Raw genomic sequence first — 26,104 nt, 5'->3', positions numbered from 1 at the left:
CCACCGCCGTGGGGCGGCGGGGAAGTTTCCTCAGGCCGGGCCGGGCCGGGCGGCGGCTCCGCGGCGGGGCCGAGCCGGGTCGGGCAGGGCCGAGCCGGTGCCAGGAGGCGCCTCCGCCGCCGCCGCTATGGACGAGGCGGATCCGAGCGAGCGCAGCCCCTTGCTGGGCAGCGGGGAGCAGCGCGGGCGGGCGGCGAGCGACGCTTTCCGCGGGCGGCGGGTGGCGTGCGGCGCCGTGCTGCTGGCCGAGCTGCTGGAGCGGGCGGCCTTCTACGGCGTCACCTCCAACCTGGTGCTGTTCCTCAACGGGCCGCCCTACGGCTGGGAGGGCGCCCAGGCCAGCCAGGCCCTGCTGCTCTTCATGGGCATCACCTACCTGGTGTCGCCCTTCGGCGGCTGGCTGGCCGACGCCCTGCTGGGCAAGTTCGGCACCATCCTGCTCAGCATGGCGCTCTACCTGCTGGGCATGCTGGCCTTCCCTGTCATCGCCGCGCCGCACACGCGGCAGGGCCTCTGCGGGGACATCCCCCTGTTCCCCGTGGAGAACTGCTCCTCTCCGGCGGCCAACGCCACCCCCGTGCCCTGCGCCCAAGCGGGGGCCACCCGCTACTGTGCCGCCGCCACCTTCGTGGGACTGGTCCTCGTGGGGCTGGGCGTCGGGTCGGTCAAGGCCAACATCACCCCTTTTGGGGCGGACCAGGTCGAGTATAACTTGGCGGCTGCCAAATCCTTTGTGGGCCCCGCTGCGAGCCAGGGGGTGGGTGGTAGTTGTGCAGAGGGATTGCCTTGGTGGGGTGGATGGTGTGCCAACTGCTTCACGGCGCATTGCGTAGGTGTTAAGGCCTGGAGGGATGCGGATCATCCAGCCTCGTTCCCTGTGTAATGTAGGCTGTTGGGTTGTACCCTGTGAGATGTGATTTTGGGGGCCTTGTGATGGCTGATCTCTTAGGACTTCTGGTTTCCTTGGAGTTCCAGAACCTGATTTGGCTGAAGACATAACCAAATTGAGGAGTTGGGTCTGGTTCTTCGTGACCGCTAAGTAGATTGTTAATTATCCTGTGTGGTGGAGTTGTACATAAATAATCTGATCTCATAGCTCATCATGTGAAATACCTGATATACATTTTAGCTTTGACAAGGATAGCATGGGTCTTTTGGAGCAGTGTTCAGAGGCCTTTCTTATCCTGCTATGATAAATGAAGAATAGAGATTGAACAAACCTTTTTCAGCCTTAAGGTATCGCTCACTGTGCCCGTGAGTGATGTTTTTGTGCAGGCTAATGTTGTTCCAGGTGACAGGTGGGAAGGTGCTCTCCAAGTGGTAAAAGTATTAATGCATTACCAAGGCTGTTCTCATAAGGACATGTCCTGTCAAATGATCTTACCCGCATCCAGTTCAGTGATATCATTCATTGGATCATCTCTGTGGAACCAAGTGACTTTATAGAAAATGCTTGACAGCCAGTTCATGGTTCAATATCATCTGGAATGCGCTGTTGCATGTGTTTTTTTTTTTTTAGCCTTATGCTAAGGTAGTGTGCTGGCTGTGGGTGATGAAGTATAATTTCTGCTTTACAAAATGAGAATTTCAGGTGCTTGGATACTGAGCAGCTTTCCCAACAAAATGATTCTTGGTGGCGAAGCAAGGAACATACCTCCACTTCAGTTTGCTGGCCCATTGAGTTATGGTTAGTGCAGCTATCAGAAATGCCATTAAATTCTTTGTGAGAGGCAGGATCTGCCACAATCTCCTTGCCAAGTGTCCCTCTATGCTCTGTTGTGCAGTTTACACTTGTCGTTCTTTGGCATTTCACATATTATAGATTCTGAGGTTCTGAGTAAAAGACAGTATATAAATGTAAAACATTATTGTAGACTGGGATTGTATATCCCCAGTGTATTGGTTCTGTTTAAGCCAGCATGAGCCCATCAAGTGAAATAGCCTTAATATGACTCTATCTTGTAAGGAGTTTTTCAAAACTGATCGCTTATCCTCAGAACACTTTATGAATGTTAAATGTAAGAGATAAATAATGGTGGGAAGAGAGCAAGGGAAGAACTGTTGGCAATGGAAGTGTAGCTGTTATAGATGGATTGTTTTATTTTTATTTTTATTTTTTAAGTCTTTTCCCTCAGGATTGCACTGAAAGCAGTTTTTGGCTAGGTTTGCAGATAATTCACAGTGATTTATGTAGAGTGAAGCCAAAGAAATATTCCTTCTGGTTTATAATCACTAGTGCTCTGCCAAGGACAAGATTTTTCCCCTTCTCTGTTTTTCTGGCTTATCTGTTGTTAAATGTATTACAGCATACCATTTACCTTGCTGTGCAGTTCTGGGCCCTCTTGAGTGGTTTTCTCCTACATAATAATGTAGCAAACTGCTGGGTAGACGAAATATATATTGCTGCAAATAAAGTTTGGCCCCCAGAGTCATGTTCTTGGGAGACCAGAATACAATGCAAACATGTTTTGGTTGGACGCGTGCTGACAAGATTTGTCCTATTTCCCTTAAATACCAGACAAAGAGAAATATTATCACTTGCATGTTGTGTACTTTAACTGACATAAACTGGCTTTCAAATGTTGCTAATTGCACTTAATTGCTGGTATCTTAAAAATTACCATGTAAACTTTTCAGTTTTAATTGATAATATATAATTTGGGTGGAGAATCAAAAAGTAGTGAGGTTTTATTTATATAGGATAAAATAATCACTTTATGGAAAATTGGAAACTGGCTTCCAATACTTACCGTCATCTTCAGTTAAAATTTTGTGGTTGCCTAAACTCATTTGCCTAACTGCATTTAGAAGTGCTGTTACGACTAAATAGACTTACTACAGTGTCAAAAAAAATGACTTTTGCCAGTCAGTTTACCAAAAGCAGTTACTGCAAACTAGGTGGAAGCCAACTTTACTTAATGGAGTTTATAAATGAGAGCTGTTTCTTTCCTAGAAGTTGAAGACTGATCAAACGTTTGGGTCTAAATCTGAAGTGATGGTTCTCAGAATAGTGTTTATAAGCATGTGATAAGTACAACCTGACACTTGCCAGTTCCCCTTTTGGGTGCGTGTGTTTTGCAGTCACTTCCCGTTCTGTGTAGCAGTTTGTGACTTGTTACAGTTGGGAAACATCTGACTATGTTCAACCATCCCTCATCGTTGTGAAAGCTGGTTTAGCTTCGGCATTGAAGCCAAAATCAGTAGTAGACTACTGGTCTAGTATCAGCTGTAACCATTGATCTAACGATAGATGAATCTGTTCTGGAGTTATGGGGATTAGAGATGCTAGTTTTAGCACACAGTATTTCTCCTTTCTAAATTTCATAATTAAATGTATCAGTCCAGAATGTGCCAAAATTCTTCAGGGTTTGCTACTTTAACAGCAATGGGTTTAGTTCTAGCATTGCCAAAGAGAATGCTATTGGGAGTTGCTTATATAGAGATAGCTTTAGAGTGATTTTCAACTTCTTGGTTTGTAGAACTTAGATTTTGCAGCCTCTGGGGAGGAATAGGGGATCCCCTATAAAGAACTAAAGGTCATTAACCACGAGTTGCTTTTCTTGTTGTTATTTAACTTCTTATGAGTCTGGGGACCTTGAAGAATCTGCAGATAACAGTTTGAAAACTGGACTCATGGCATTCACGTGTGCAGTACTAATTTGTTTCCACAGATGCGGCAGTAGTGAGAGGAAGCAGACCTGAAATGTGGATTGGCCAAATTTTACTATGAAAATTTAATATTTTGTTGCCGTCAAGCAGTAGTGTAAAGCTGTTACTGAGCTCTCTTCAGTTGCTCTCTAAGAACAGCCGGTGAATCACTGTATGCTTGTATGGATTCCTGGCTCTTTACGTAAAAATCAGGAGAATCTGTGGAATAAACTTTTAATATTAGAGCTGCGTGATATTTTGGTGTCAAGTTATAGGGACTGCTTTGGTCAGTACATGGATCATCTCCCAAGAAAGATGGTGTTGAAAAATTTGGGAAAGGGGTAACTTAGCAAGTGATCATCTTCTAAGTCAGAATAAGGTCTAAGTATTAATGTCGGGGCAGCTGTGCAGTGGAAGTTGCTGTTGGTCAGGTATTTTTAATGACTGTTTTCATCAAGTGTTGTAACTAAAGATCTAGTTACCCTTCCTCTGTTTTAGCTGTGTTTAAAATTTTAGTCACGATTGTAAGATGCTAGCCTCATATCCTAAACAGGTTTGCAGGATTGCAGTGCAGCATTACACAGCTGGCGTGTCCTCCACCGAAAGTGGCTGTAAATAACCCGAAGATTACACAACTCCCATAACACAATGTTCCAGGCACTTGGGATACTTTAGCATGAGACCTGTGGTGGTAATTGCATCTCATCTGACCATAATCAGTCTAATATAAGTGTTTTGTATTAGAAGTTTTGCCTTTGAGAACTATTCCTGTACTATTTTGAAATCCAGTGCTGTGTAGGTCCCAATTATAACATTCAGCACGTCATAGTGACTCTTCTTTCTGCATTTGGTTTAGCTGTATGTAAAGGATAGTTATCAGATGTATAAAGGAAAACGCCTTTTACATACTAGAGGTATCAAGGTTTAGGTTAGACTTCTTTTGCAAAAATCTTGGTAGATGTCTTGAAAATAGCAAGACTTTTATTTCCTCTTTAGAGGCCCACCTGAAGGCAGTCAGCAATGCCAGCTGGTCAATGACTGACAATGCAGCTGTGGCCAGAAGACTTACAGTTAGTCTTTTTTTTATTTCTTTGTGTTTTTTTTTGATTTTTGTCTTTTTAATTCATATTTACCCTATACTTGAAAACAAGAGAATTCAGAGCAATTTGGGTGCTCGTTGTACAGCAGAGTAGGTCATTCTATGTTTTAATTGAATTAGAAGCACTGCTAGATTGTCCCTTACTGTACTTGGAGAACGGCGTGCCATCCCATTTAGTGGGGAAAAAGGTGTGAAAGGTTTGAAGAATGCAGAACAGTTAAATGGAGGTGGAGGACTGGGTATTTGGCAGTGGAAGATGACCTACATAACTAACAGCTGTCCGACACTGGTACAGTCTGTGGAAAGTGTCTGAATCTAAGCTCATGTGTAAAACAACATGCTACCTAGAACAATTAATTGTGTGCATTAGATATTTGCTAATGTTCATTTGAGTCAGGGCACCTTTGAAACAGTTTTATTGCAATGCTTTTATTCAGTGATAGAAGTGTAGCACACCAGCCTTGGCATTTCACTGATGTTAGAAGTTTGACTGAAACATGTTAAATCGAAGAAGCTGACCTTTTTCATATCTTTTATAGCGCTACTACTGATTTGAAGCTGTTTTGTTGTGATGGGGACAAAATCTTTTAAATGTGCCTATTTTGACTTTCAGTGCAGGGATATGGAACCATTAGCCTGCAGGACAGATTTGATCCGGGACCCACACCATACCTGTGCCCCTTGTGTGCATCACTTTCCTGCTGCAGCTGCTGGTAGGATGATAAGAATATAATGAAGCTGGTGGTGCTCATACCACAAGGACAGTGTTGCTATGCTTGAGCACAGAGGAAACTGAGCAGAGGGAGGGATAGATTTTTTCTTTTTGCTTGGGTGATTGAAAATAATGCAGGCAGGCACAAGGGGCAAAAGGAGAATTCCTGCAGTTCTATGAAAAATGCCCATCCTTGACAAATAAGATTATAAGATGGTTTTCTTTTTCTTGATTGCTTATTAAAATGTACCATCTACAGGATTAGTAACAGAGAAAGAAATATTTGTTGTTCAGTTAACACTTGAGAATAAACTAATCTATCGTGTGTTGTCACACAGATCACGTAATAGCCAATGGGAAACTTGGAGTAGGCCCCTGTAAATGTAATGTAGCTAGTATTTTGGGTAGAGGATGCAATGTTTGAAAGAAACTATGAGGACTGTCTTTTAACTCCAGTGTTTTCTGTTTCTCGTGAGATGACTTTGTAGCTCTTCCACTTTGACAAATTACTCCACCAGCTAGGTTGGTGGGATTTTTATTAAGTTGTTAACATTGGTCAGTAAAATGCCATAGTGGCATTTCAGGAATGGTCGGGATGTGATTTTTAGTGTGCATATGTACTTTCATAAGGAAGCAGAAAATGAATTCTTTTGATTGTAGGTCTGTGGTGTGTTTGTCCCTTGAGCACTGTGTTCCTTTTTTGGTCATTCTGTTTCAAAAAGGACACTGGAGAAGGGGAGGGAAGGTTCAGGGAAGAGCCACAGACATCGTCAGTGGTTTCCCTGCAAGGAATCCTGCAGCATTCTGTAACTTCCTACCTCTGAAAAGGCAGCTACAAGGAGGATATAGCTGCAGTTTGTGGAAATAATAGGTGGTCAGAGAGGGGTAGAAGTGGGCAAGGGATGGGATTAAGCTCATCTGTCTTCTCGTGCTCTCTGGAACTAGGCAAGTGAGGCTAGTACAGGGCAGGTTCAAAACAGATAAATGGAGATGTTTCTTGCCGCTGTGTAATTACCTGGAGAACTCTGCTACAGGACGTTATGGGTCCTAAAAGCTGACTTGGGTTCAGGGGAAGGCTGGGCAAGTACACAGAAGGAAAATCTGCTGCAGGTTATTCAGAGATGGAAGCCATCCTTGGTTCCAGGAAGTTTGTTGGGAGCTAATAGTTGGAGGCTGGGATAATACTTGATAGAAATATCATGCTGTGCTTTCCCTGTTCTTACATTTTATAAAAGTTTGCTTTTATCTCCCTACTTGTCTTTGCCTAGACATGAGCAAGGTCATTTGTAAGAGAGGATGGGAAGTCATTTCCTTGCAGGAAGTGTAAGAGAACTGAGACTTTATCATGAAGAAATGAAAAACTTAGTCAAATAGACAGTGCTCCAACTTAATTGATGTTATCAACCTATGATGTAATTCTTTGCTAATACCTTGCTGTCATTGGGGGTCTAGAAGGAATACCTACCTTGCTGCACATGATGACTGTTAAGATTGAGAGAGAGAGGTACCAAGTTGAAACTGGAAAGGGAGAATTTCTTGGTTTTATGCTCCGAGATTCTATTTGACACACTAACAGACATACTTGGATGCCTAACAGTGCTATGAACCGCATAGGAATAGATACTTTAATATTTCTTTTGTCGAGCTTGGTTAAATGATACAGATGGGTTTGTGCACCAAGAAACTTGAAGCTATAAATCAGAACTGACAATGTTAAAAATGTGTTCAAGGTCTGGCAAAAAGAGGAAGGGAAACTTGAAATTAGAAGTCAGAAACAACTGATTCAGCAAGACCAGTGCATGGCACTGAGTCACTGGTCACTGCTCATGGTCTTTCAGTCATAAAACAGTGACAAACATGGTATTGTAGATTATTCTATTCTAATATTTTTGATCTTTTTAATGTATTTCAGATTTTAACTTGCATAATTTCTCTTACATCACATCTTATGAGTTATGCTGAGTTCTTGTGACTTAATTACAAAACCCGGGGTGACTTACAGTAGTCAATACAGAATAAAGAGTGATGGTGGAAACAGTACAGGATGATTGTGCAAACCAGGAACGTCTTGACTTTCACTGGAGAGACACTTGAAGCAGAAAAATAACACTATTAACAGAGCTGACTTGATAGAAGGGTAAATGTTTACTGGCTCATTTACTGCCTGATACCTCAGGCAACCAGAATTTAATTTTTTATTATTTTTTTTAAGGTCAGAATGGCAAGTCTTCAATTTATGTTCTGATGAGAGGAATTAGGACTATGTTAAAACTTAAATTTGGAATTTGTGCTTTAATCACCTGAGGCTTAGAAAAATGGAGTGTGTTTAACTGTTAGGTATATGCTGTTGGAAGAAGCAATTGTTGTAATACTAATAATGGATGAATTTTTTGGTAGCTTAACTTTTTTACTAAAAAAGGGTTATTTCAACTTATGTGTGGATTGTGGGACAGTAATTTGAGTGAGCTTTGTCTACAGAAGTGATCAAATGAGTTACAGTGCAGTAGAAATAATAATGGCCTTTCTGGGAAAGCTATGTAGTTTAGTCTTATGTGACTTTTCAATCTACGTGCTGAACTTCTGGAAGGTCATTGATATAATGGGATAGTTTATTAAGGTGTCATTACATCAAATACCGTGCTAAGCCCAAAACACTTAAATCATTTCAATATGACTAAATTAAACCTAAACTCTTCGTCGTGTCGTGGTTGATTGAATTTTAATAAACACACTTAATTTCCTTCAGAAACTGAAGAACTTGTTTTTAATCTTTTCCAGGTCAAAGATCGGGGTCCAGAAGCTACAAGAAGATTTTTTAATTGGTTTTACTGGAGCATAAATTTGGGAGCTATTCTCTCTCTGGGAGGCATTGCATACATTCAGCAGAATGTGAGCTTTGTTATTGGATATAGTATCCCAACAGTTTGCATTGGGATTTCATTCATGGTTTTCTTATGTGGTCAGAGTTTCTTCATCACAAAACCACCTGATGGTAGTGCCTTCACAGACATGTTTAAAATTCTCGCATATTCTTGTTGTTCAAGAAAGAGACATATGGAGCGTTCAACAAATAGGTTTGTAATGAGCTCTTTTGTATAGTCTGAATTCCAGTGAATCAGTCTAAGAATTGAAACTAATTTGTTCAGACTAGCTGGCAGTAAGTCATGTAAGAGAATATACTAGAATATGCAGTTTTTCTTCAAGAACTGGATCACCTGAGGCTTACTCAGGTGGAAAACTTGGGCCCAGAAACTGTACTCTGAGAACTTGGGGACGAAAGAGATGCATTTTGAGTTCTCTGGATCTCCATGCTGCGAGGTCATGTGTGCTGTTTTCAATTGAATGCTCTGTCCTGCCGAAGTTGCTGCAAGTGTAACGTTACCCAAGTATGCTGCTTTTAAACAGTAGTAAACTTCCTTAACTGCCTAGATATGTTTATGGGACATCTTCTGATTTTTAAAATGCTACCATGTGAGATGGGCTTTCATGTATTCAGATTGTAAAACAATTCAGTATTTGGTGATACTGTTAAGATCTGCATATTGCTGTGCCATTTACTTATGCGTGAGGATGAGTAAGGGAAATAAGCAAACCTTTAGAATAGAACATTTCAGCTTGTGCTTTCAGCTGCTACTGATCCATTATGGCCTAGTTTATTTGTAGTTAAGGATAACTTATTTTGGAAATGTATGAGCTTTTTTGTTTTTTAAAATGTTTTACAAGACCACAGAGAAGTCAAGTTTTATTGTTCTTTATCTGTTGTTTTTTGTTCTTTAACTAAATCCAAATTCTTTTCAACAGCGAAGGCCAGGGAGTCCTTCAGCAACCTCGTAAGCAGAGCTTGTTTGAGATGGCTAAGCTGTCTCATGGAGGCCCATTCAGAGAAGATAAAGTTGAAGATGTGAAGGCTCTTGTGAAGATTATCCCTGTCTTTTTGGCTTTAATACCTTACTGGACAGTGTATTTTCAAGTGAGTAGTTCAAAGGGTTACATTCTTATTTTCCATGTCTGAGAAATGTAATCTCAAATGTAAAGATTTCCTCTTCCAACTGTATTTGAAAGGTCTGGGGCTATAGCATTAAGTTACAGTTCTGAGCCTAGGTTGTAAATATACCTTCTCTCTGAAAGTTTTTTTTGGGGGAGGGGTGTAACATTACACAACAGGGGATGGGATGGAATGGGATGGCTGTTCCATAAGGTTTATTTGCAGTTAATATTTAGTAGCTGTGATTCTAGAGAAGATGAATATTGAACAGGATTCTTCAGAACTCCAGTACTGACTGCTTGATTTTGTTTAATACCTATGTGTTCAATAATGTTAACCACTTTTCGTTTGCACACCTGTGGCTGCATCTCAGGGATCGTTTTAGTATTGTCTTAGCAAAAATACTAAGTGATGATAGCTTCTGCATTTTTGGTTTGCTGGATAAAATTATTGGGGAAAGCTGTATTAGCTTACCAGTATGCCAAAGTATCTAATTTCACATGTTTTCTGGGAGCTCTTCCCCTGAAGTAGAGAGATGAAAAGTGGTTACTGAGAATACTTTCAAATAATCATTTTTTAACTTGATAATTAAACTAATTAACATAACTTAAAATAAAATCATTAAAATTATCGTTTAATAGCTGTACAAATTAACATATCTTAAATATTGCACTCTGTTTCATCTTGCAGTTGATTCACATAGGTCAGGGTAAGTGGAATAGATTTCATTTTTAATTAATTCCTTTCTTGTTTTTCTGTCTTACTGGGATGAATTACAGTAGCAAATATTTGGGGGAAAAATGCAGAAATTGTATTTTAAGTCACACGAATGATTCTTTCTGCACTTAGTAAAATTAAATTTAGGAGTTAAAAGCAGCTTACAGTGTTCTAACAATAATTCTTTTTGGCTTGCTATATTTGCAATTTACCTTTGGCGTTATATTTGTTAAATATAAAAAAGTAAAAACATCTTGGTCTCAGTTTGTCATGTCCAAGTAATCTCAAATCATCTTCCCTAATGCTAGATGCAGACAACATATGTATTGCAAAGTCTTCATCTGAAAATTCCTGAAATAGCAAATGATACCAACTCTGTTCATACGGTAAGTAGGGCAAACAAGTGGAAATTGTTTTCTTTAGTTGAAATCAAAATAAATAAGTATTGTACAGGCAATTCCAGGAAGTTAAGGTAGCAGCTAGGGGTAAGGAATGGCTACAGATGCTGGGCATACATTAAAAGACGACGCATAATACCTAGATTTTGGCATATTTATTGGTATGTGGAGTTCACACCATACTGTTTTTAATGTATTCAGATAATTTTCACTGCCTTAACTTACGATTGTCTTTGTCCTTTAGTGGACGCAGTATGATCTTTGAAGGAATCTTTAAAATCAGTATGCCCTAAGTTTGCAAAGTTGTAAGTGCAGAAGCAGTCATAGAAACTCAGTATTAATACCCATACTTAACTGAAACATTAGTATTTGCAGATTTGGAATATACCTCAATGATTAATCAGTATTGACTTTATCTTGAATCAGTTTGGCGTATCAAAGGAGCTTTTCAATCAATATTTTCAAAAATATTTTCAATCAATATTTTTCAAAAAAGGCTAGCACCTTTTCCACCAATCTGTGGCGTATTTATGAAAAGTTCTAAGCCGAATAATAGAATGTGTACTGAACCTAGCTACTAGACTGAAGTGGAAATGTTTAATTAGATCAGATTGTATTGCTGGAAGTAAAATAGTGGCAAATATTTAATTACATTAATCACTTCCTGACCTGTACGCCATTAAATACTGACTTTGAACACTTTTAAAAAAGTATTTGGGGGTATATTCATTTTAAAAAGCTGCGCAATTCAGTTTACTAGATTTGAGTGCCACAATTCCTCAGTCAGGTGTTCTATGACTTAAAAAATCTTGATGGCAGAAAAGCTCCCAAAGGATACTGATTTTCCTTTAAATACATTTCAAGATGTATGCAGAAAAACTCTGATATTGAGATAATGCCAATGTCTATCTTCTCTTTAAAAAGGAATCTACATAGCTTTTAGTTATTTAGCTTGTGTTTTGACAAAACTTAATTCAGAGCGAGGTCCTAGACTGAGTCCACTGAAACTTTAAAAAAACAAACAAAAACCTTTTGTAAAAAAAATAATCTTTTCAAAACAACTTTGTTAACTTTACACTTGCACTTCTGTGCTAACAGAACTAATAACTGCCAAATTAAATGAAAACTTGAATATCTGAGTGTTTTCCTCAGCATTTACACACATTTTTCTCTTCACAATGTCTTAGAGTGCACTGTGGTTTGTTATGGGTCTCAGTATTTCATGAAAAATATTTTTTCCCTTTGTTACATTACAGTAAAAATGAACCCATGAGTATGAAATTGCTAACTTAAGTCATCCTGTTGCATTTTAGTTTCCAGCAGCCTGGTTGACTATGTTTGATGCAGTGCTTATTCTAGTCCTAATACCCTTAAAAGATAGATTGGTGGACCCCATTTTAAAGAGGAATGGCTTGCTGCCATCATCATTGAAGAGGATTGCAGTTGGAATGTTCTTTGTGATGTGTTCTGCATTTGCTGCAGGTAAGAACAAAACTTGGAGATCTACTTACGTAGTTATTTATTTAGTAACTTGAAATAGCATTTTTCAAAAACTTCCTGAATCTTTAAATCAAGATTATGCAGGAGTCTTTTTCATGGGATAGTTAGAATGCAACTGCATGGATGTATTTTATTCAATGAAAGGCATTTTATCCAAAGACTACTAGACTGGTTTGAATATTTGTGTTAAAATTGGAGAATATTTCCTGCCTGAAATAGACTCGGAATATATGTTTTAAAATCAACTTGTTAGTTAAGATTTTCACGGTAGGGGGGCTTACATTTTCACATACATAACTGACAGCATTTCTTTCTAAGCGTGCTCGATACAGAACTATTTATCTTCTGACCATATTTGTCTGAATAAATGCCTTACCTTCACTGATCAGTGCTTGGCTTGCCTGAACAACTTGTCTAACATTTGGATTTGAGGCCTTTATTCCTAATCTAAACTGTGTTGTATTATGGAAGTCCACGTTGTCTGATTTGTTACCCATTTATCTTGAAGGTGAACATTTATTTATCCTGAAAAATGAAGAGGTTCAGAAATAAGTATGCTTCTTCATACAGTGTGACTTTCAAGTATTATAAAACTGAAATTTTACGTAAAATCCTTTCTCTTAATCTGAAATAATAAAGTTAGGTTATTGCTGAACAAGAGTTTCTTCCCACTTTGGTTTTTTTCTCCCCTATCTTAATGTTCCCTAATGTTTGGGAATTACTGTAGTGTAAAATAGCTTAGCTATAACATGAGAGGAAAAAGATGGCATCTCTGCTCAAATCATAAATCAGCTGCTTTTGAGATGATTTAAAGCTGTTAAGCACTGCTGATGTGGAACTGAACATCTCTAAGCAATGCTTCATAGAATGCATAGCCTTCACCTAGAATCGCTCTAATGAACATATTGATAAAGCATTATAGCATTAAATAAATTAATTTCAGCACTTGTAATCTCCTATATTTTAGCGAGAGGGACACTTTATATGGCTATTAAGATTTCTTTCAGTGAGAGAGATAATTACCTTATTAGGCCAAGGTCACTTTGTATGTGGGCAAGTAAAGTTCTTTTAGCAAAGTCATTTAAACTTAAAATAGGAGTGTTTTTCTTATTCCATGTTACTTAAGATATTGCTACCAGCAAGAGAAGATGATGTAAAACAGTTAAATGTCAGCTCTTTAAATAGAACTTGCTGGCTCACAGAAGTGAATTCAAAACCAGCAATATCTGTATTAGTACTGCAGGAAAAAAAAACACATTGTATTATGATTGCTGAGTTGGGAAATTATTTTATATGGCAGAATTCTTAAAAATTTCAATTGCCTTCTGTTCTATTTGCCTACAGATGTGATGTGTGATTTTGTTTGATTATCTGCAATCTGGCTGGAAAATCTAACCTTTTGGTGTAACTTAGCATCCATTCATCATAATATGAATTTCAGAGCTTCAATTGTGGCAGCTTTGGGGCATAGGGAACTGTGTCTATTTTTAATGTGAGGAAAAGCTTCTGTTGTTTTTTTTGCTTCATAAAATTTTTATTTTCTCATTAAATGCTATTTGTAGAAGCCACATTTTAATATTCCTAAAGTGCAACATTACTTCCAACAAGTTCTGCCTTAGAGAAAACTATTAAATTTTGAACGTATGGAGACATTAAGATATTAATTTGCAATCTTGGAAGTATCTTAACGATTTGTGTGTACCATATTTCCATTTTAACTCAACTGACTGGCATTAGTTCTGGACACCATTTAGGCTACCTATTAGACTGCTTAGATTACTTAAAATATCTCAGTGTGTGAGAATACAACTGATTAGATTTAGTGAACATCTGCTGTGCTTCATGCATTTTATTGTAAACTCTGAGCAGCAGTATTTAAGGTTACTCAACTGGAAAATCTACTTCATTTATAGAGTTTAAACAATTATTGCAAAAACTTAAGATTCTTTTAACTACAAAAACTGTAGGATTAAACTTGAAGCTTGGCTGTCAGAGTCTAAGAATGAATCAATAGATTCTAGATTCTGGAGTACTCAGCTTTGAAGACTTAGGGAAGTTTGGTGTAATGTAGTTATGCTCCTGTGTAGCTAAATACCTCTTAAACTAGATGAAGAATGTCAAACACATTAAGGATCACTAGATGTTTTGAAGAGCAATATTTTTGTGTTGAACGTGTGTGAATGAAATCATGTATGGGTTCTTAGCTAACTGTAATGCTTAGTTTATGTTTTAATTGAGTTCTGCTCTAAACTGTTTGTCAGCTATATTAAAACCAAAATAGCAAGAAACCGAGCTTTATTTTAATTGCATCAACTTTTCATAGTTCAGAGGGCACTGAGGTGACGGAAGAGCTAAACAAAGATATTTAAGGTGGGGAAGTCATCACCCAAAAAATGAGGAAGGTAGAGAAAATGCGGTAGCCTGGTACTAAACTCAGAACAATCTTTACCTCAAAAATAGATGTTATTAAGGAAAACACTCTTAAGTAAATATTTTTGGGGCCATGAGGTTGTATTTAATTTTCCCTCTACAGCCCTCTCTTTCAGAAGAGTAGACTGGAGATCTACTCGATTTTGTTACTTGAATAGATTCCTGAACTCATATTGAACACAGTTTATACAAATGCAGCTTTCCATCATTTTCAACGTACTTTGTAAGTCACTTGTTAACGTGTGTTCCCACAGTCTGGTTTTCAGAGCTCTGGCTCTAGTTCCCTACAACAAAGAAGTACTATGTTATCCTTAAAGCTCTTGATTTCTGGAACATCTTTTTTAGTTACGGCTTTAACTACAATCTACAGGGAACCTTCCTCATGCTTTCTTTCCAGCCACAACCAGGACTAGTAAGAAACTGCATTTTGTGGCCTGACATAGTTTTGGCTAAGTAGAATGAGTCTGAAACAGGCAGGCAATACATGGGGGGCCATATGCGTATAACTCTGCAGGAAGTAGTGTCAGTGACTCAGCCCAGCTTCTCTGCACTGGTGGTGGGTAAATCCACCTTACCCTTTCCAAGGGTATTCAGAGTTTGTTTATAGAGATCCTTTCTGGGTAAAGCAGGAAATTTTATTAACTATCAGTTAATTCTGTGCATTTGTGTAGCAGTGAGGCAAATACTTTAATCTAGGCGACTTCAGTAAAACCCTACAATACTCCATGCCAGATTATTTGGTATTCATTCTCTAAACTGTTGTGTTGAACAAGCTAAAAATTGTTTTATTTATATTTGCACAGTCATCTCTATTTTTCATTCTACATGAAGTGCATTCTATACAACATTTAGTTTGTAAATCACAGTCTTGGGATAAGTGTCATATAAATGTCATGATCATATTTGTAAAGTGTTTTCATGGTTTTACAGCACTAGTGTAGCCATTTTAATAAGCAAAATGTTCCTGATTTACTAATACCATGCAACACTGCGAAGTAGTAGTTTGCAAAAATTATGTCCTTTTTTTTAAAAAAAAAAAGGGGGGGGGGGCGGCAAATAAATTTTGTATGAGAAAACTCTTAGCTAATCCTTCTAGAAAAAGGTTAAGTATTTATATGTTTATTACTACTGAATAAGAATATAATTGCTGTAATTCTATGGCAGAAAATTTGTATGTCTTGAAATAACAATAGAGTAGTTGGCAGTGAAATTATATTGGGAAATAAGAAATACATATTCCTATGTCATAAATTGTAATTCTCATGTAGGACTGAATACTAATTTAATTCTTAATATGAAGAAACAGTATTTGCATCTTAGGTAAGTCTTTTTATTTTCCTCCCACTTTGTGTAGGAATTCTGGAAAGCAACAGACTGAAAATTGTAAAAGTTAAAACAATTGATCAGACAATTGGAAATGTTACATACCATGCTGCAGATTTGCCAATATGGTGGCAGATTCCTCAATATGTGCTGATTGGATTCAGTGAAATATTTGCAAGTATAGCAGGTAAGAGTTACGTGTCTTAAATCTGCTTTCATATCTGTCATAAATGATGGATTCTTAGAAAATAAATGAATTCTTGAATTATTATAAATGAGTTCTCATGTATCCAAATGAAATATTATGCAATATAACTGAATATACAGTGTCAAAGCCTGCAAATGTTTTTTCACATTTGAAAAATGTCTGTGTAAGACGTCTTTTCAAAACTGAGTTTCAAACAGCAGCATTTGAATATTTTCTTGCCATCCACTTAGCACTGGATATTTATAAGCCCTAATGGAACAAGATAGTCTTTCAAAAACTGTATTTGAAAGAATAGTTTTAATGCTGTACTATTTCCTCTGAAACCTGCTCTGAGTTGCAAATCGAATTTGTGTTTTGTAACATTTTGGCTTAGAAACTGAGCTCACAGTTTAGAAAGCCAGTTAGTATGTGGAAACACCTTTCTGAGGGGGAAAAAGGAAGAAAGGATAAAGATAAATCTTTATCAAGATTTATCACCAGACTAAATTCATGTTACTTTAGTTTTTATATCTCTGAGGTAAGAAAAATTGTGACACTAAATATGAACTAGTTTTTTGGGGGGATTAATAACAAAGTAGGTAGTTTTTACAGTTTTACATGTTTTAGACAGATGTTTCTGTAGTTATTTTAGTACTTCAGTGTGCTATTAGACAAACTCAAATGCTGTTCAAATCCTGCCTCTCTTGAAAAAAATGCAAGAGATCTTAAATTTTGTAATATTTTTTCTGTGACGTACTGGACAGCTGTGTGACCACTTTTATCTGAAAGTGAAGTGGGAGGAGTGGGTGAAAAGGACTATAATATCTTATTTTCTGGTCTGTTTCATATACATGCTGGGCTCATTAGCACAAAGAAAGCACAGGTGCTGTTGTCACTGTGATATGGCTAAGGCTGGTTTACTGTGATTAAACAAGTGAAATGTTAGCGTGAATCTTGTAGCACAGTGTTTACATATCCCGCGGTTGGGAGAAATGCTTAGTTACCAATAATGGAAAATATTCATGATTACAGAAGTAGCTACTGTGATGGTACTTAAATAGACTTGTGGAGCTGCTTGATATAATATATTGGAACTTCTCGAGTGACTTGATTTGAAAAGCTCATGGTATTTGCTTAACTCTAGTTACTTATTAACGTGTTGTAATACTGTTTCAGAATATTGAACTTCAAAGATGATGCGTTCAAATTGGCATTACGCATAGCTCTTTCACTTAGATTCCTTAGAACAGAATTTCCTCTTTTCATTTCCCCTGTAGGTGGTTACTTTCATTCCTCACACTGGGCGAGCACAGTGAGTTAAAATGAGATTCCCTAGTTCTGTAAGATCTTGCTGGTGGTAGCCCCAGCTGTCACATGGCCCAGTTGTTCCCCCTCTCAATGGAACAGAGAACTTCTGCTCTATCAGGTTTTTGGTTGTGTGTTTGACTGTTATCACAGTTGTTAGGAAATAAAACAAAGTGGTTGGGTTGCCTGGCAAGGATTAAAAAATGTGTCTTTTAGACTTTTTTTTTTCTGAAACAGCTCTATGCATTCATCTGGACAGGTGAACTGCTGCAACGTAGTTAAAATCTAACATATTTAGAGATTGTGTCAAAGGCCTTTTTCATTTTAACATCTTTAACCCTTGCTGTGAGCTACATAGGGAAGGACATCAAATTTCAGCTTGTCTCCACAGCCCCCCCACACCCCACAGGGATGTACAGGCAAGTCCTCAATGTACTTCAGTACTAGTAAGATGTGGGGAGAGTTCGCTATCTTTAAAGCACTACAAAGACCTAAGATGCTAAACATTTTAGATTCTTAAATGAAAGGTATACTTTAGCAGTACAATCAATGGGTATCCTCTGCTAGAGGACATATCAGTATAGTCACTGCTGTTCTGTATTACAGTACTTTTCATTATGTATAAACAGTAGCCATCAAAAACCCTAATACATAAAAATATAAAGTCTTGCTTAATTAGGTTACTTACTGAAACTGAGGCTATATTTAGCTGTTTTTTTTTAATCAAAAGACTAAAATGAATTATTTAGTTTTAGTTACAATGTTAGGGACCGTGCCAATTCAGTCTGAACATGGGTAAACCGATGAGTCATTGGAAATGCTAGTGTTTTATTTGTTTGTGTGTTTTTCCTCAACTGCTTTAGTGGACTTTGCCATGGGATGTAAAGTCTTAGAGGCTTACATTATTAGGTGAATACCCTGCTGTTCTTCTGTACTTGCTGCATCTGTATCAATAGCTTTATAACTTCAAAACCTGTTACTTGGTCAGTCTTAGAAAAAATGTAAACGCCTATCTTTGAATGAGAAATTCCATGCAGATCTTAATTGCTTTGTGTATTACAGCTTCATTTGACTTGTTTTACAAAGCTTTGTTTCCCCCTGCCTTCTGATTATCTAAACTGAATTCCTAGAATATTTAAGAAAGCCCCTCAAGAATTTAGTAGGATTTAATTTACCTATTTGCTATTCAAAGTGGATAAAGGCATCTGTTTTTCTACTAAACTCATCTTTTTTTAAAAAAAGTGTAAATGATTACAAAACTATGATTTGAAAGTGTTTATTACAAACAAAAAGGGTCTAAATGCCATAAGAGCAAAAGTTTGTTTGTTTACTGTAAAACCAAGCATGTTCTTATTAACCCACAGAAGTTACACTTGATTTACCTTTAAAAAGATGATGCACATTGCATTAATCTTTTGTATTATTCTGCCAATCCTCTTAAAGCACTCTTATTTAGCTGGGAATCATAATCTCATATGACAACACCAACTAGCGGGTTTAATTTCAAAACTGTTTGTTTGAGGTAGCATAAAATTGTTATCAGTGGCTGCCAGCAGGCAAGAATATCTCTGAAGGCAAAGAAAACATTTTGTATTCTTTATGATAGATTAAATACTAGGTTTGCTGGAAATATTATTCAAGTTTAAAGACATGCCTTATTTTTTGCATAGTGTTATATCCATTCTGTTTTTGTTTTGGGCTTTAAGATTTTTTTCTAGCAGTTCAGTGTGTCTGTAAAATGAACAAGAGCAGAAATGGGCCATATTCTTTCATGTGATTGTCTTGCACAGTATATACAAATCCTGGGGACCAAAATGTGAGTGATACTCTAAAGATCTGTGGCAACTATGATAACTTACCAACAGGTTGAAGAACAGGCAACCATATCCCAAGAGTAGCCTATCTTCTTTATTTTTATTATTTTTTTTACTTTGTCAGATTGGCCAGATAAGTAATTCTTGAAAAATCTGAATTGTTAACTAGTGGCACAGAAATAAAGTTTTAAATTCTCAAAATAAATACAATTTCCCCCCGTTTGCATATGACTCTCTCTTCATCTCTGTAGCGATTCTCTCATTACGGTTTGAATTTACAGGAACCTACACAGCTGAATTGCACGAATAATGTTTCAGTTCCTTTCTAGAATTACAGACAGGTTGCTGTTGGCCCATTCAAGTGCATTTTGCAAAGATTTTTATATATTGCAACCGTATTTGAGAAGTAGTGTGGTGGTTGTCTGAGATTTCTCAGGTGGCAGTGCAGGGTGCTGTGAGATCAGTAAGTGAGAATGTGTAGTTCTGTTTCCCTTACAAGAACAAAGCTGCTCCCTCGCAACATGCAAATTGACCTATTGGACTAGAAACGTTCATTTTTTTTCTTGAAAAAGAAATGCCAGGGTAAATCTATTAAACTGTCTGGAGTAGCAAAAGTCAAATACCAGTAATGGTGAAAGTAAGCAAAACTTTATGATGCAAGACACAAGATTTGTGCCATTTTCAGGTCTATAATGCTATCTTTGGCAAGGAAGATGTTAGATGAGGTTACAGATGCTTTCAATAATTTCAGTATGAAGGAGACTGTTTTGAAACAAGCAGCTCACCTGTCAGAGAAAAGGCTCTGCAAAGAAAGTATTTGACTGTCTCTTGTGAATAATCCCTTTTGATTTTTGACAGAAATACTACTCTAAAAAGAGAGTTAATCATGGGCATTAGTCTTTGCAAGGCAGAACCTTAACCCACTTGTCCTGTTGGTACTCAAATTCAGTAGCACAGATTGTTTTCGAATGGATGTTACTGGCTTGCTCTCTTATCTTGTTTTTATTGGTTGAGATTTGAATAAGTGTAGTTTAAAGCTGTAGTTCTATTTCCACAAGCCTTAAAATGAACATGCAAGCAAGCAATGGGCTCAGAGTGTTCTAGATCAAAATAAAGTTGAAAATAATTGTTGCCTTCCCACCTACAATTAATTTCTGTCTACACATTCAGAGACACAGACACTGAGTCTATGAGAAATGAATGTTTGTGGTGAGTGCAAGAGTGACCTTCAGTTCTTGAGTACTTTGTTCTTAGTACGGATGGCTGTGTGCTTCATCTTGTCTGTTGTGCAGTATTTATATATAGAAACAGGTGAAATGGAGAACGTGGAACTTGCCAGGTTAGGTTTAGTTCATAAACGTAATTGAGGATAATTCTACTTAAAAAAAAAAAAAAAGAATATTCTGCATCAGAAGATTCTTGATTTTTGCACATGCGATATTAATGAGATAAAAGTGCTAGTCTCAAATGTTTTCCATGTAATGGGTTGATATATAACATACATTGGTGAGCTTTAACAGGGCTCATGAAGCAGTTGGAGGAACTTGGAATTCATAAGGATTCATGAGTTCAGTCTCCCATGTCTCCCAAAATCTGAGGCTAGGTTTAGGTCTTTAGCATACTAGTAATAGTGTACATCTGTAACTTCTGTAACACTAAATCAGAACAAACCACTGTTTTTTCTTAGATTTTTCCAATAATGTATATTTTCTTCTTTTATACAGGTCTAGAATTTGCATATTCAGCTGCTCCCAAGTCTATGCAGAGTGCTATTATGGGGCTGTTTTTTTTCTTTTCGGGGATTGGATCATTTGTTGGCTCTGGATTGTTGGCACTGGTGTCTATTAAAGAAATTGGCTGGATGAGTAATCACACAGATTTTGGTAAGTTATTTTCAGCATATTCATAGCCTATGAAGTAAACTGCTTCCTTCGGAAACAGTTAAACATCAAGCATATAGAACTGTTGAATCTTAGCACAGTGTTATTTTGAAAATCTAAATTTGTCTACTATTATGTTTGACTAATTTCATCTTGCATATATAAGTATGAAGTAATGTGACTATGCAAAATGATATATTGTCCTCATGAAAGCATGGAAAACAGGCATGTAGCATTTTGCCTAAGTGCTCATCAATTACCTCCTCAGCTGTTACTGCATTTTATCACTAGAGATTACTTGTAAATCTTTCTATCTGAGTAAAAATGAAAAGACGAGAAAATTATGAGTGGAAGAAGAATGTGTTTGGTACTGAAATTACTTTCTGGCGGTATGGGGAGTAAAATGTACACGTCTTTCTTAGTGATTATTCATTTTCCTAGTTTCAGGAGGCTTTATGGCAATTATCATGAGTTTATTTTTCATTTCTGTCTGCTTACTGTTTATACTCTTGTAAAGTCCAATGTAACTTCTTTGTATTGCCAGTTGAAGTTAAAAAATAATTATTGGCACCAGTAGGTGGCACCTTGGGAATTTCAGAAAATCGTGCCATCATCAGTGGCTTAATTAATTCCAAAAAAAAAAAAGAGCATGAAAAGTTCTCAGACTGGTAGGCCTACTGTGTATACATGGCTTAAAAGAGTAGCCTGAACTTGCTTTAAAATTGGTGTGAGAGAATTTGCTGTTTAAGCTTGATTTGGTTGCTACCAAAAAGAAACATTTAATGCCACAAGCAGTTATCTTTGTTTTATAAGTTGTTCTTTACTCATCATCTTGTAATTTTTTAGCCTTATCTTTATGCAAGTGTCCTTGCCAAATGGAAGGTTAATCACATTGAGACTTTTTTGTCCTCCACTCAATTTCAAAACTGGAAGAGTACCTTTTCTTGCAGTTCTACGTAGAGGTTGATGAGGGCTCAATAGGAGGATAATTATTTGATAAAAATTAATGTGATTTTTAATGGTGCTTTCTTAAGGTTGCTTCAGAAAACCTTCAGATAAATGCGAGAGAAGGCAGTGGCTAGTGTTCTCGCCATAAAATATTTGTGCCAGATATATCTAGTGTTGGTTAGAACTGGAAGATGTTAACTTTCATGACCCACTGGTCATCTGTTTTAAATAAGCCACTCAGCTCAGTGGATTGCTGTTTGGACAGCTGTCAGAGTTGGATATTTCTACCTTTCTTGTCCAAAGGGTTGCTATAAAATCATGCTTTCTCAGCATCTCAAGGTTGAAGCACTCATTGGTGGCTTTGATACGTAGCATCTTCTATCAATACTGTTTTACTGGTTATATCAAGGTAGTAACCAGAGCTGCCTCTTCTGCTGTTAAGAGACCTGTTTCATTTGGTATAATGCTATTCAAAGTTGTTATTAAATTCATATGTAAATTTTACTTAGGCCTTCAAGGGCAGGAATTGTAAGGAGGAGCCTTTATTGAACGACAAACTACGGAGTTTTGTTTTTTTTTAAATTAGATGCTGCATAATAACTATAAGAATGTGTACCAAGTCTATGCTATTTAAGCCAACTTGCGATATCATTTGAGGTAACTGACTGCCTCCAAAATGTACTGATGAAGTTTACTCTCTGCTGGTACTTCAACGTTGATTGCTACCTTCAAAATCACTGTTATTTCTCTGACAAAAACTTGAGATTTCATGGATTTAATATGCCATCTCATAAAGGATAATTACTACTTTTTAAACACATCTGCTTTTGAAATGGAGATTCACGTGTAAATTGTATTTTAAATGTCAAGGAAAGACTCGGTTTAATTTTATTGCGTTTTACTATAAATTCATTTAATTGAATCATAAGTTTCAGTAATTAAAGTAATTTAATCAGAGCATTTATAGGCATGGTGTATGAACAGCCTGTTAGGATGGATCTATACTTCAGTATTTTCCCTCTCTAACCTTTTTGATAATCAGAATGGTCCAATTGGCTGTGGCTCATGTGGCATGTTGGAAATGAGCCACAATATATTGTTCTTGGAAGTACAGCAATAGTTAGTGCACATTTCTTAATACAGGAATAACGTTTTAGCAATGAGCTTTCTTAATTTAACGTTAATTAGTGTGCTACAAATCACTAATCTATAACAACCTTGAGAGAGTGTCAAAGGTGAATTGAACCAAAAAGAAACTACATATGGTTTCATGAATACTTAACTTTGTTCCAAAAGAAGGCTGAGAGAAAATCTCCGTAATTGCTTTCTTAATATTTGCAGAGTTGCCAAACCTTTTTCCTTAATACCATTTATTTTTTTATTCTTTTTATTTTTTGCTTTGGCCTGGCAGAGAAGGGAAGTGTGTATCTCAATATGCCCAGAGACCATTTGGCATAAAGCAGGGCTGAGAAGCCTCTTAGAAAGGGTTATGTAGAGTGTGTGTGTGTGTATATATATATATATATTAGTATAGCATAAAATTCATACTTTTACCTGTTTCAGTTAAGCTGTAAAACAGAAAGGACGTTTTTTCCTAATTTAAAGCTGTTTCACTGTATTCTCCAGGCTCCTGAAAAGCTTTATCTATTGAAAAGGGTAAAGGCTCTTTAGTTAACTAGGCTGTATCAGTGTAGCACAACAGTACTGGCAAAGCAGGTGTATTGATAATGCATTGATACGGGATGTTGGAGGAATGTGTTTGATACCAGATCCTTTAAGCCAGGTGTTGCAAGGACAACTTGCACATCAGAATGGCACTTTGCAGAACATGGTGTGTAGGGTTTCTGCAAATCCTGTTTCATTGTTTGCCGAGGAACTTAGCTGGGGTTGCTCATAGGCTTCATTTTAAGAAATAGTAGAGAATAGACACAGAAAGCAAAACTATAAGCTTCTGAATACAGAAACATTTTGGAGACTCAATTTTTTTCCAGATAAAAGGAAGCCTATTAGGTAGCTGACACCTAGCATTGCTTCCTAGCCAGCATTCTTGAATTCTGCATTTCATCTTGGGCTGTTTCTGAACAGTTTACAATCCAAGGCTTTCCTTTTTAAGTCCATTTTGTGGCCACAGCAAAAGGATGTGGTGGTTTTGTTTTTGCTTTGAAATGAGCTGTCACGTGAAAAATGGATGTCATCTGTATTACTTTCATGTATGTAAGTAATCCTTGAAATTTTTAGCAGTTTTATCTGAAGTCAGAAAAGCATTGCAATTTTGCAGTATAAGACCTAAAATGAAGGAATGAGAAAAGAAGACTATTAAACTTGTAAAATTCTGACTCTCCTGAAGCAGACACTGCCGTGTGCATACAGTCTTTATACAGAGTTCTTTCAGTGGTAGGAGGAGCTTCCTGCATTGTTTTTTTCGAAGGGAAATCATGCAGTGAGTATATCTGCTTTCTCAGGGGCATTACTTAGTTTTAGACATTGAAGCACAAAAGAAAGCTATCTTCAGACTGTGTATCTTCTTTCAAAGTACCATCTTTTGTTCTGGATAATTAAAAATGAAAGTATGCTGTCAGATGTAAATGTGATTAGGTGTGGTCTTGCCCATATTCTGCAGAGAAGTCTTCACTACTTGGGCTTGAAGGGGACTGATGTTTTCACTTGTATATTCTTTATTAATGTTTATTTCTTCTGCCCAATTTTTTCTAGGTAACATTAATGGCTGCCAATTAAATTATTATTTTTTCTTGCTGGCTGCCATCCAAGGAGCAACCCTTTTGCTTTTCCTTATTGTTTCTGTGAAATATGATCATCAAAAGTCAAAGACAAATGAAGTAGCTGCCAATGGGAGGATCTGACATCTGTTATGGAGCAGACTTTATTACAGCAGCACACAATGAGGTGACAGCGCACCCCGAGTCTGTGAGATCTTGTTTTCTCCAGAGAGACTCTTACTATACTTGCATGTTACAAAAGTTCTCACCTCTGCCCCCTCTCATGTAACGTAGGTAAGTGCCTTATGTTGGCGGGGCTCGTTTCTTGCACTATGTCCTGGCAAAGGACAAACATAAATCTTGGAAGTGTATTAACTCTAGGCATTCAAGTTGCTCTTTGTTAATCATGAGATGTTTACTAAACTCTTGAAAGCTGGGACATTTAGGCTTGGAAATTGAGTATAACGAGTCACATGTGACATGGTTTAGCCCTGACTGAAAAACTTTGCTTAGTGAAAGACGGTGGATAAACAGAAAACTCAACTCCCTCAAGCTTACATTGAGGACACATAGGAAAGAAAACATTTCACAGGAACCTTAAGTAGTGGTTACAAGAACAAATTATAAGTCCTGGGAGTCTTGTTTTGGGGAGAAACAGGGACAAATTAAACTGCAGATCGCCGTGATGGAAAAAAATGTAGTTTTATAATTGAAATGTAGTTTTATAATTGACTTTTCACTGGAAGTAAACTCGAACCCTGAAGTCCCAACTTGCAGTCAAGAGAATCCAGTACTGAAGACTGAATTATATGTCACAGTAGCTTGCCACATAGCTGCTGTAAGTTTTGGTGCACAGTAAAGAATTGTTGGCAGTGAAATGGTTTTACTTCAGAATTGTTTTTGAGTCTGCATAAGGTGTATTAGAATGAAATGGAAGCATACATCTTTTGATAAAGCGTTGCTCAGTCTAATGCTGTTACTTCCCTAAGGACTGTTTTAAATATTTGCAGAAAGAACTGAGATTGAATTCTCAGAAGATGAATGCGCAATAACAATTTAGAAGCCTTTCAATCCAGTTCCTTCAGTCCTGTGTTGTAGTTCTAGCTAACATGCTACTGGTTTTGTATCTTTCAGCAACACATTCCTATAGCAGAGCAAATGGTTTTACATTCAGCCTCTTGAATTTTAATGATTTTAACAACTGATTGTGTGCAGACTGGTATGGAAGATGATACTTTGCAAGGAATTATGCGGAAAGAAAATGAAAACTCAACTTTTATTAATGTGTTGAATTTTTTATAGTTTCTTTTGTCTGCATTTGTTGTTAAAATGTCCTTTTTTACATGGACATCTTTTTAATGAGTTTACAAAATAAAATGAAATTCCTTGCTGTGACTTTTGACCCTTTGTTTCTAGGTGAATAAAATTGTACTATAATTCA

General features: G+C 37.3%; 1 protein-coding gene across 2 annotated transcripts; it reads left to right on the top strand.

Moving 5' to 3' along the window:
• On the top strand, positions 1–26,104 carry SLC15A4 (solute carrier family 15 member 4). 2 transcript variants are annotated; one of them, XR_013940467.1, is made up of 9 exons: positions 1–700; positions 8,238–8,533; positions 9,261–9,429; positions 10,470–10,547; positions 11,873–12,041; positions 15,844–15,999; positions 20,843–21,001; positions 24,659–24,957; positions 25,798–26,104. XR_013940467.1 is itself a non-coding variant. In XM_080560183.1 (8 exons), exons 1-8 carry the CDS (start codon positions 128–130, stop codon positions 24,805–24,807), a joined length of 1,749 nt encoding a protein of 582 aa, XP_080416309.1. In that variant the 5' UTR covers positions 1–127; the 3' UTR covers positions 24,808–26,104. The 2 variants fall into 2 exon arrangements, 1 of the variants encoding a protein (XP_080416309.1); XM_080560183.1 differs by having other exon boundaries at positions 24,659–26,104.

Source organism: Anser brachyrhynchus, assembly GCF_964034855.1.
Source record: "Anser brachyrhynchus genome assembly, chromosome: 17".
In the NCBI taxonomy this organism is placed as follows: domain Eukaryota; kingdom Metazoa; phylum Chordata; class Aves; order Anseriformes; family Anatidae; genus Anser; species Anser brachyrhynchus.
Note: the sequence above shows the minus strand (reverse complement) of the source record. Positions and strands in the feature narration are given on the sequence as shown.

Bases quoted from the DNA above. Each gene is read 5' to 3' on its own strand.
- SLC15A4 (XM_080560183.1), top strand. From the start codon at position 128: ATGGACGAGGCGGATCCGAGCGAGCGCAGCCCCTTGCTGGGCAGCGGG. The intron at 8,534-9,260 runs GTTTGTAATGAG...TCTTTTCAACAG, and splicing joins ATGGAGCGTTCAACAAATAG to CGAAGGCCAGGGAGTCCTTC. The intron at 16,000-20,842 runs GTAAGAGTTACG...TCTTTTATACAG, and splicing joins AATATTTGCAAGTATAGCAG to GTCTAGAATTTGCATATTCA.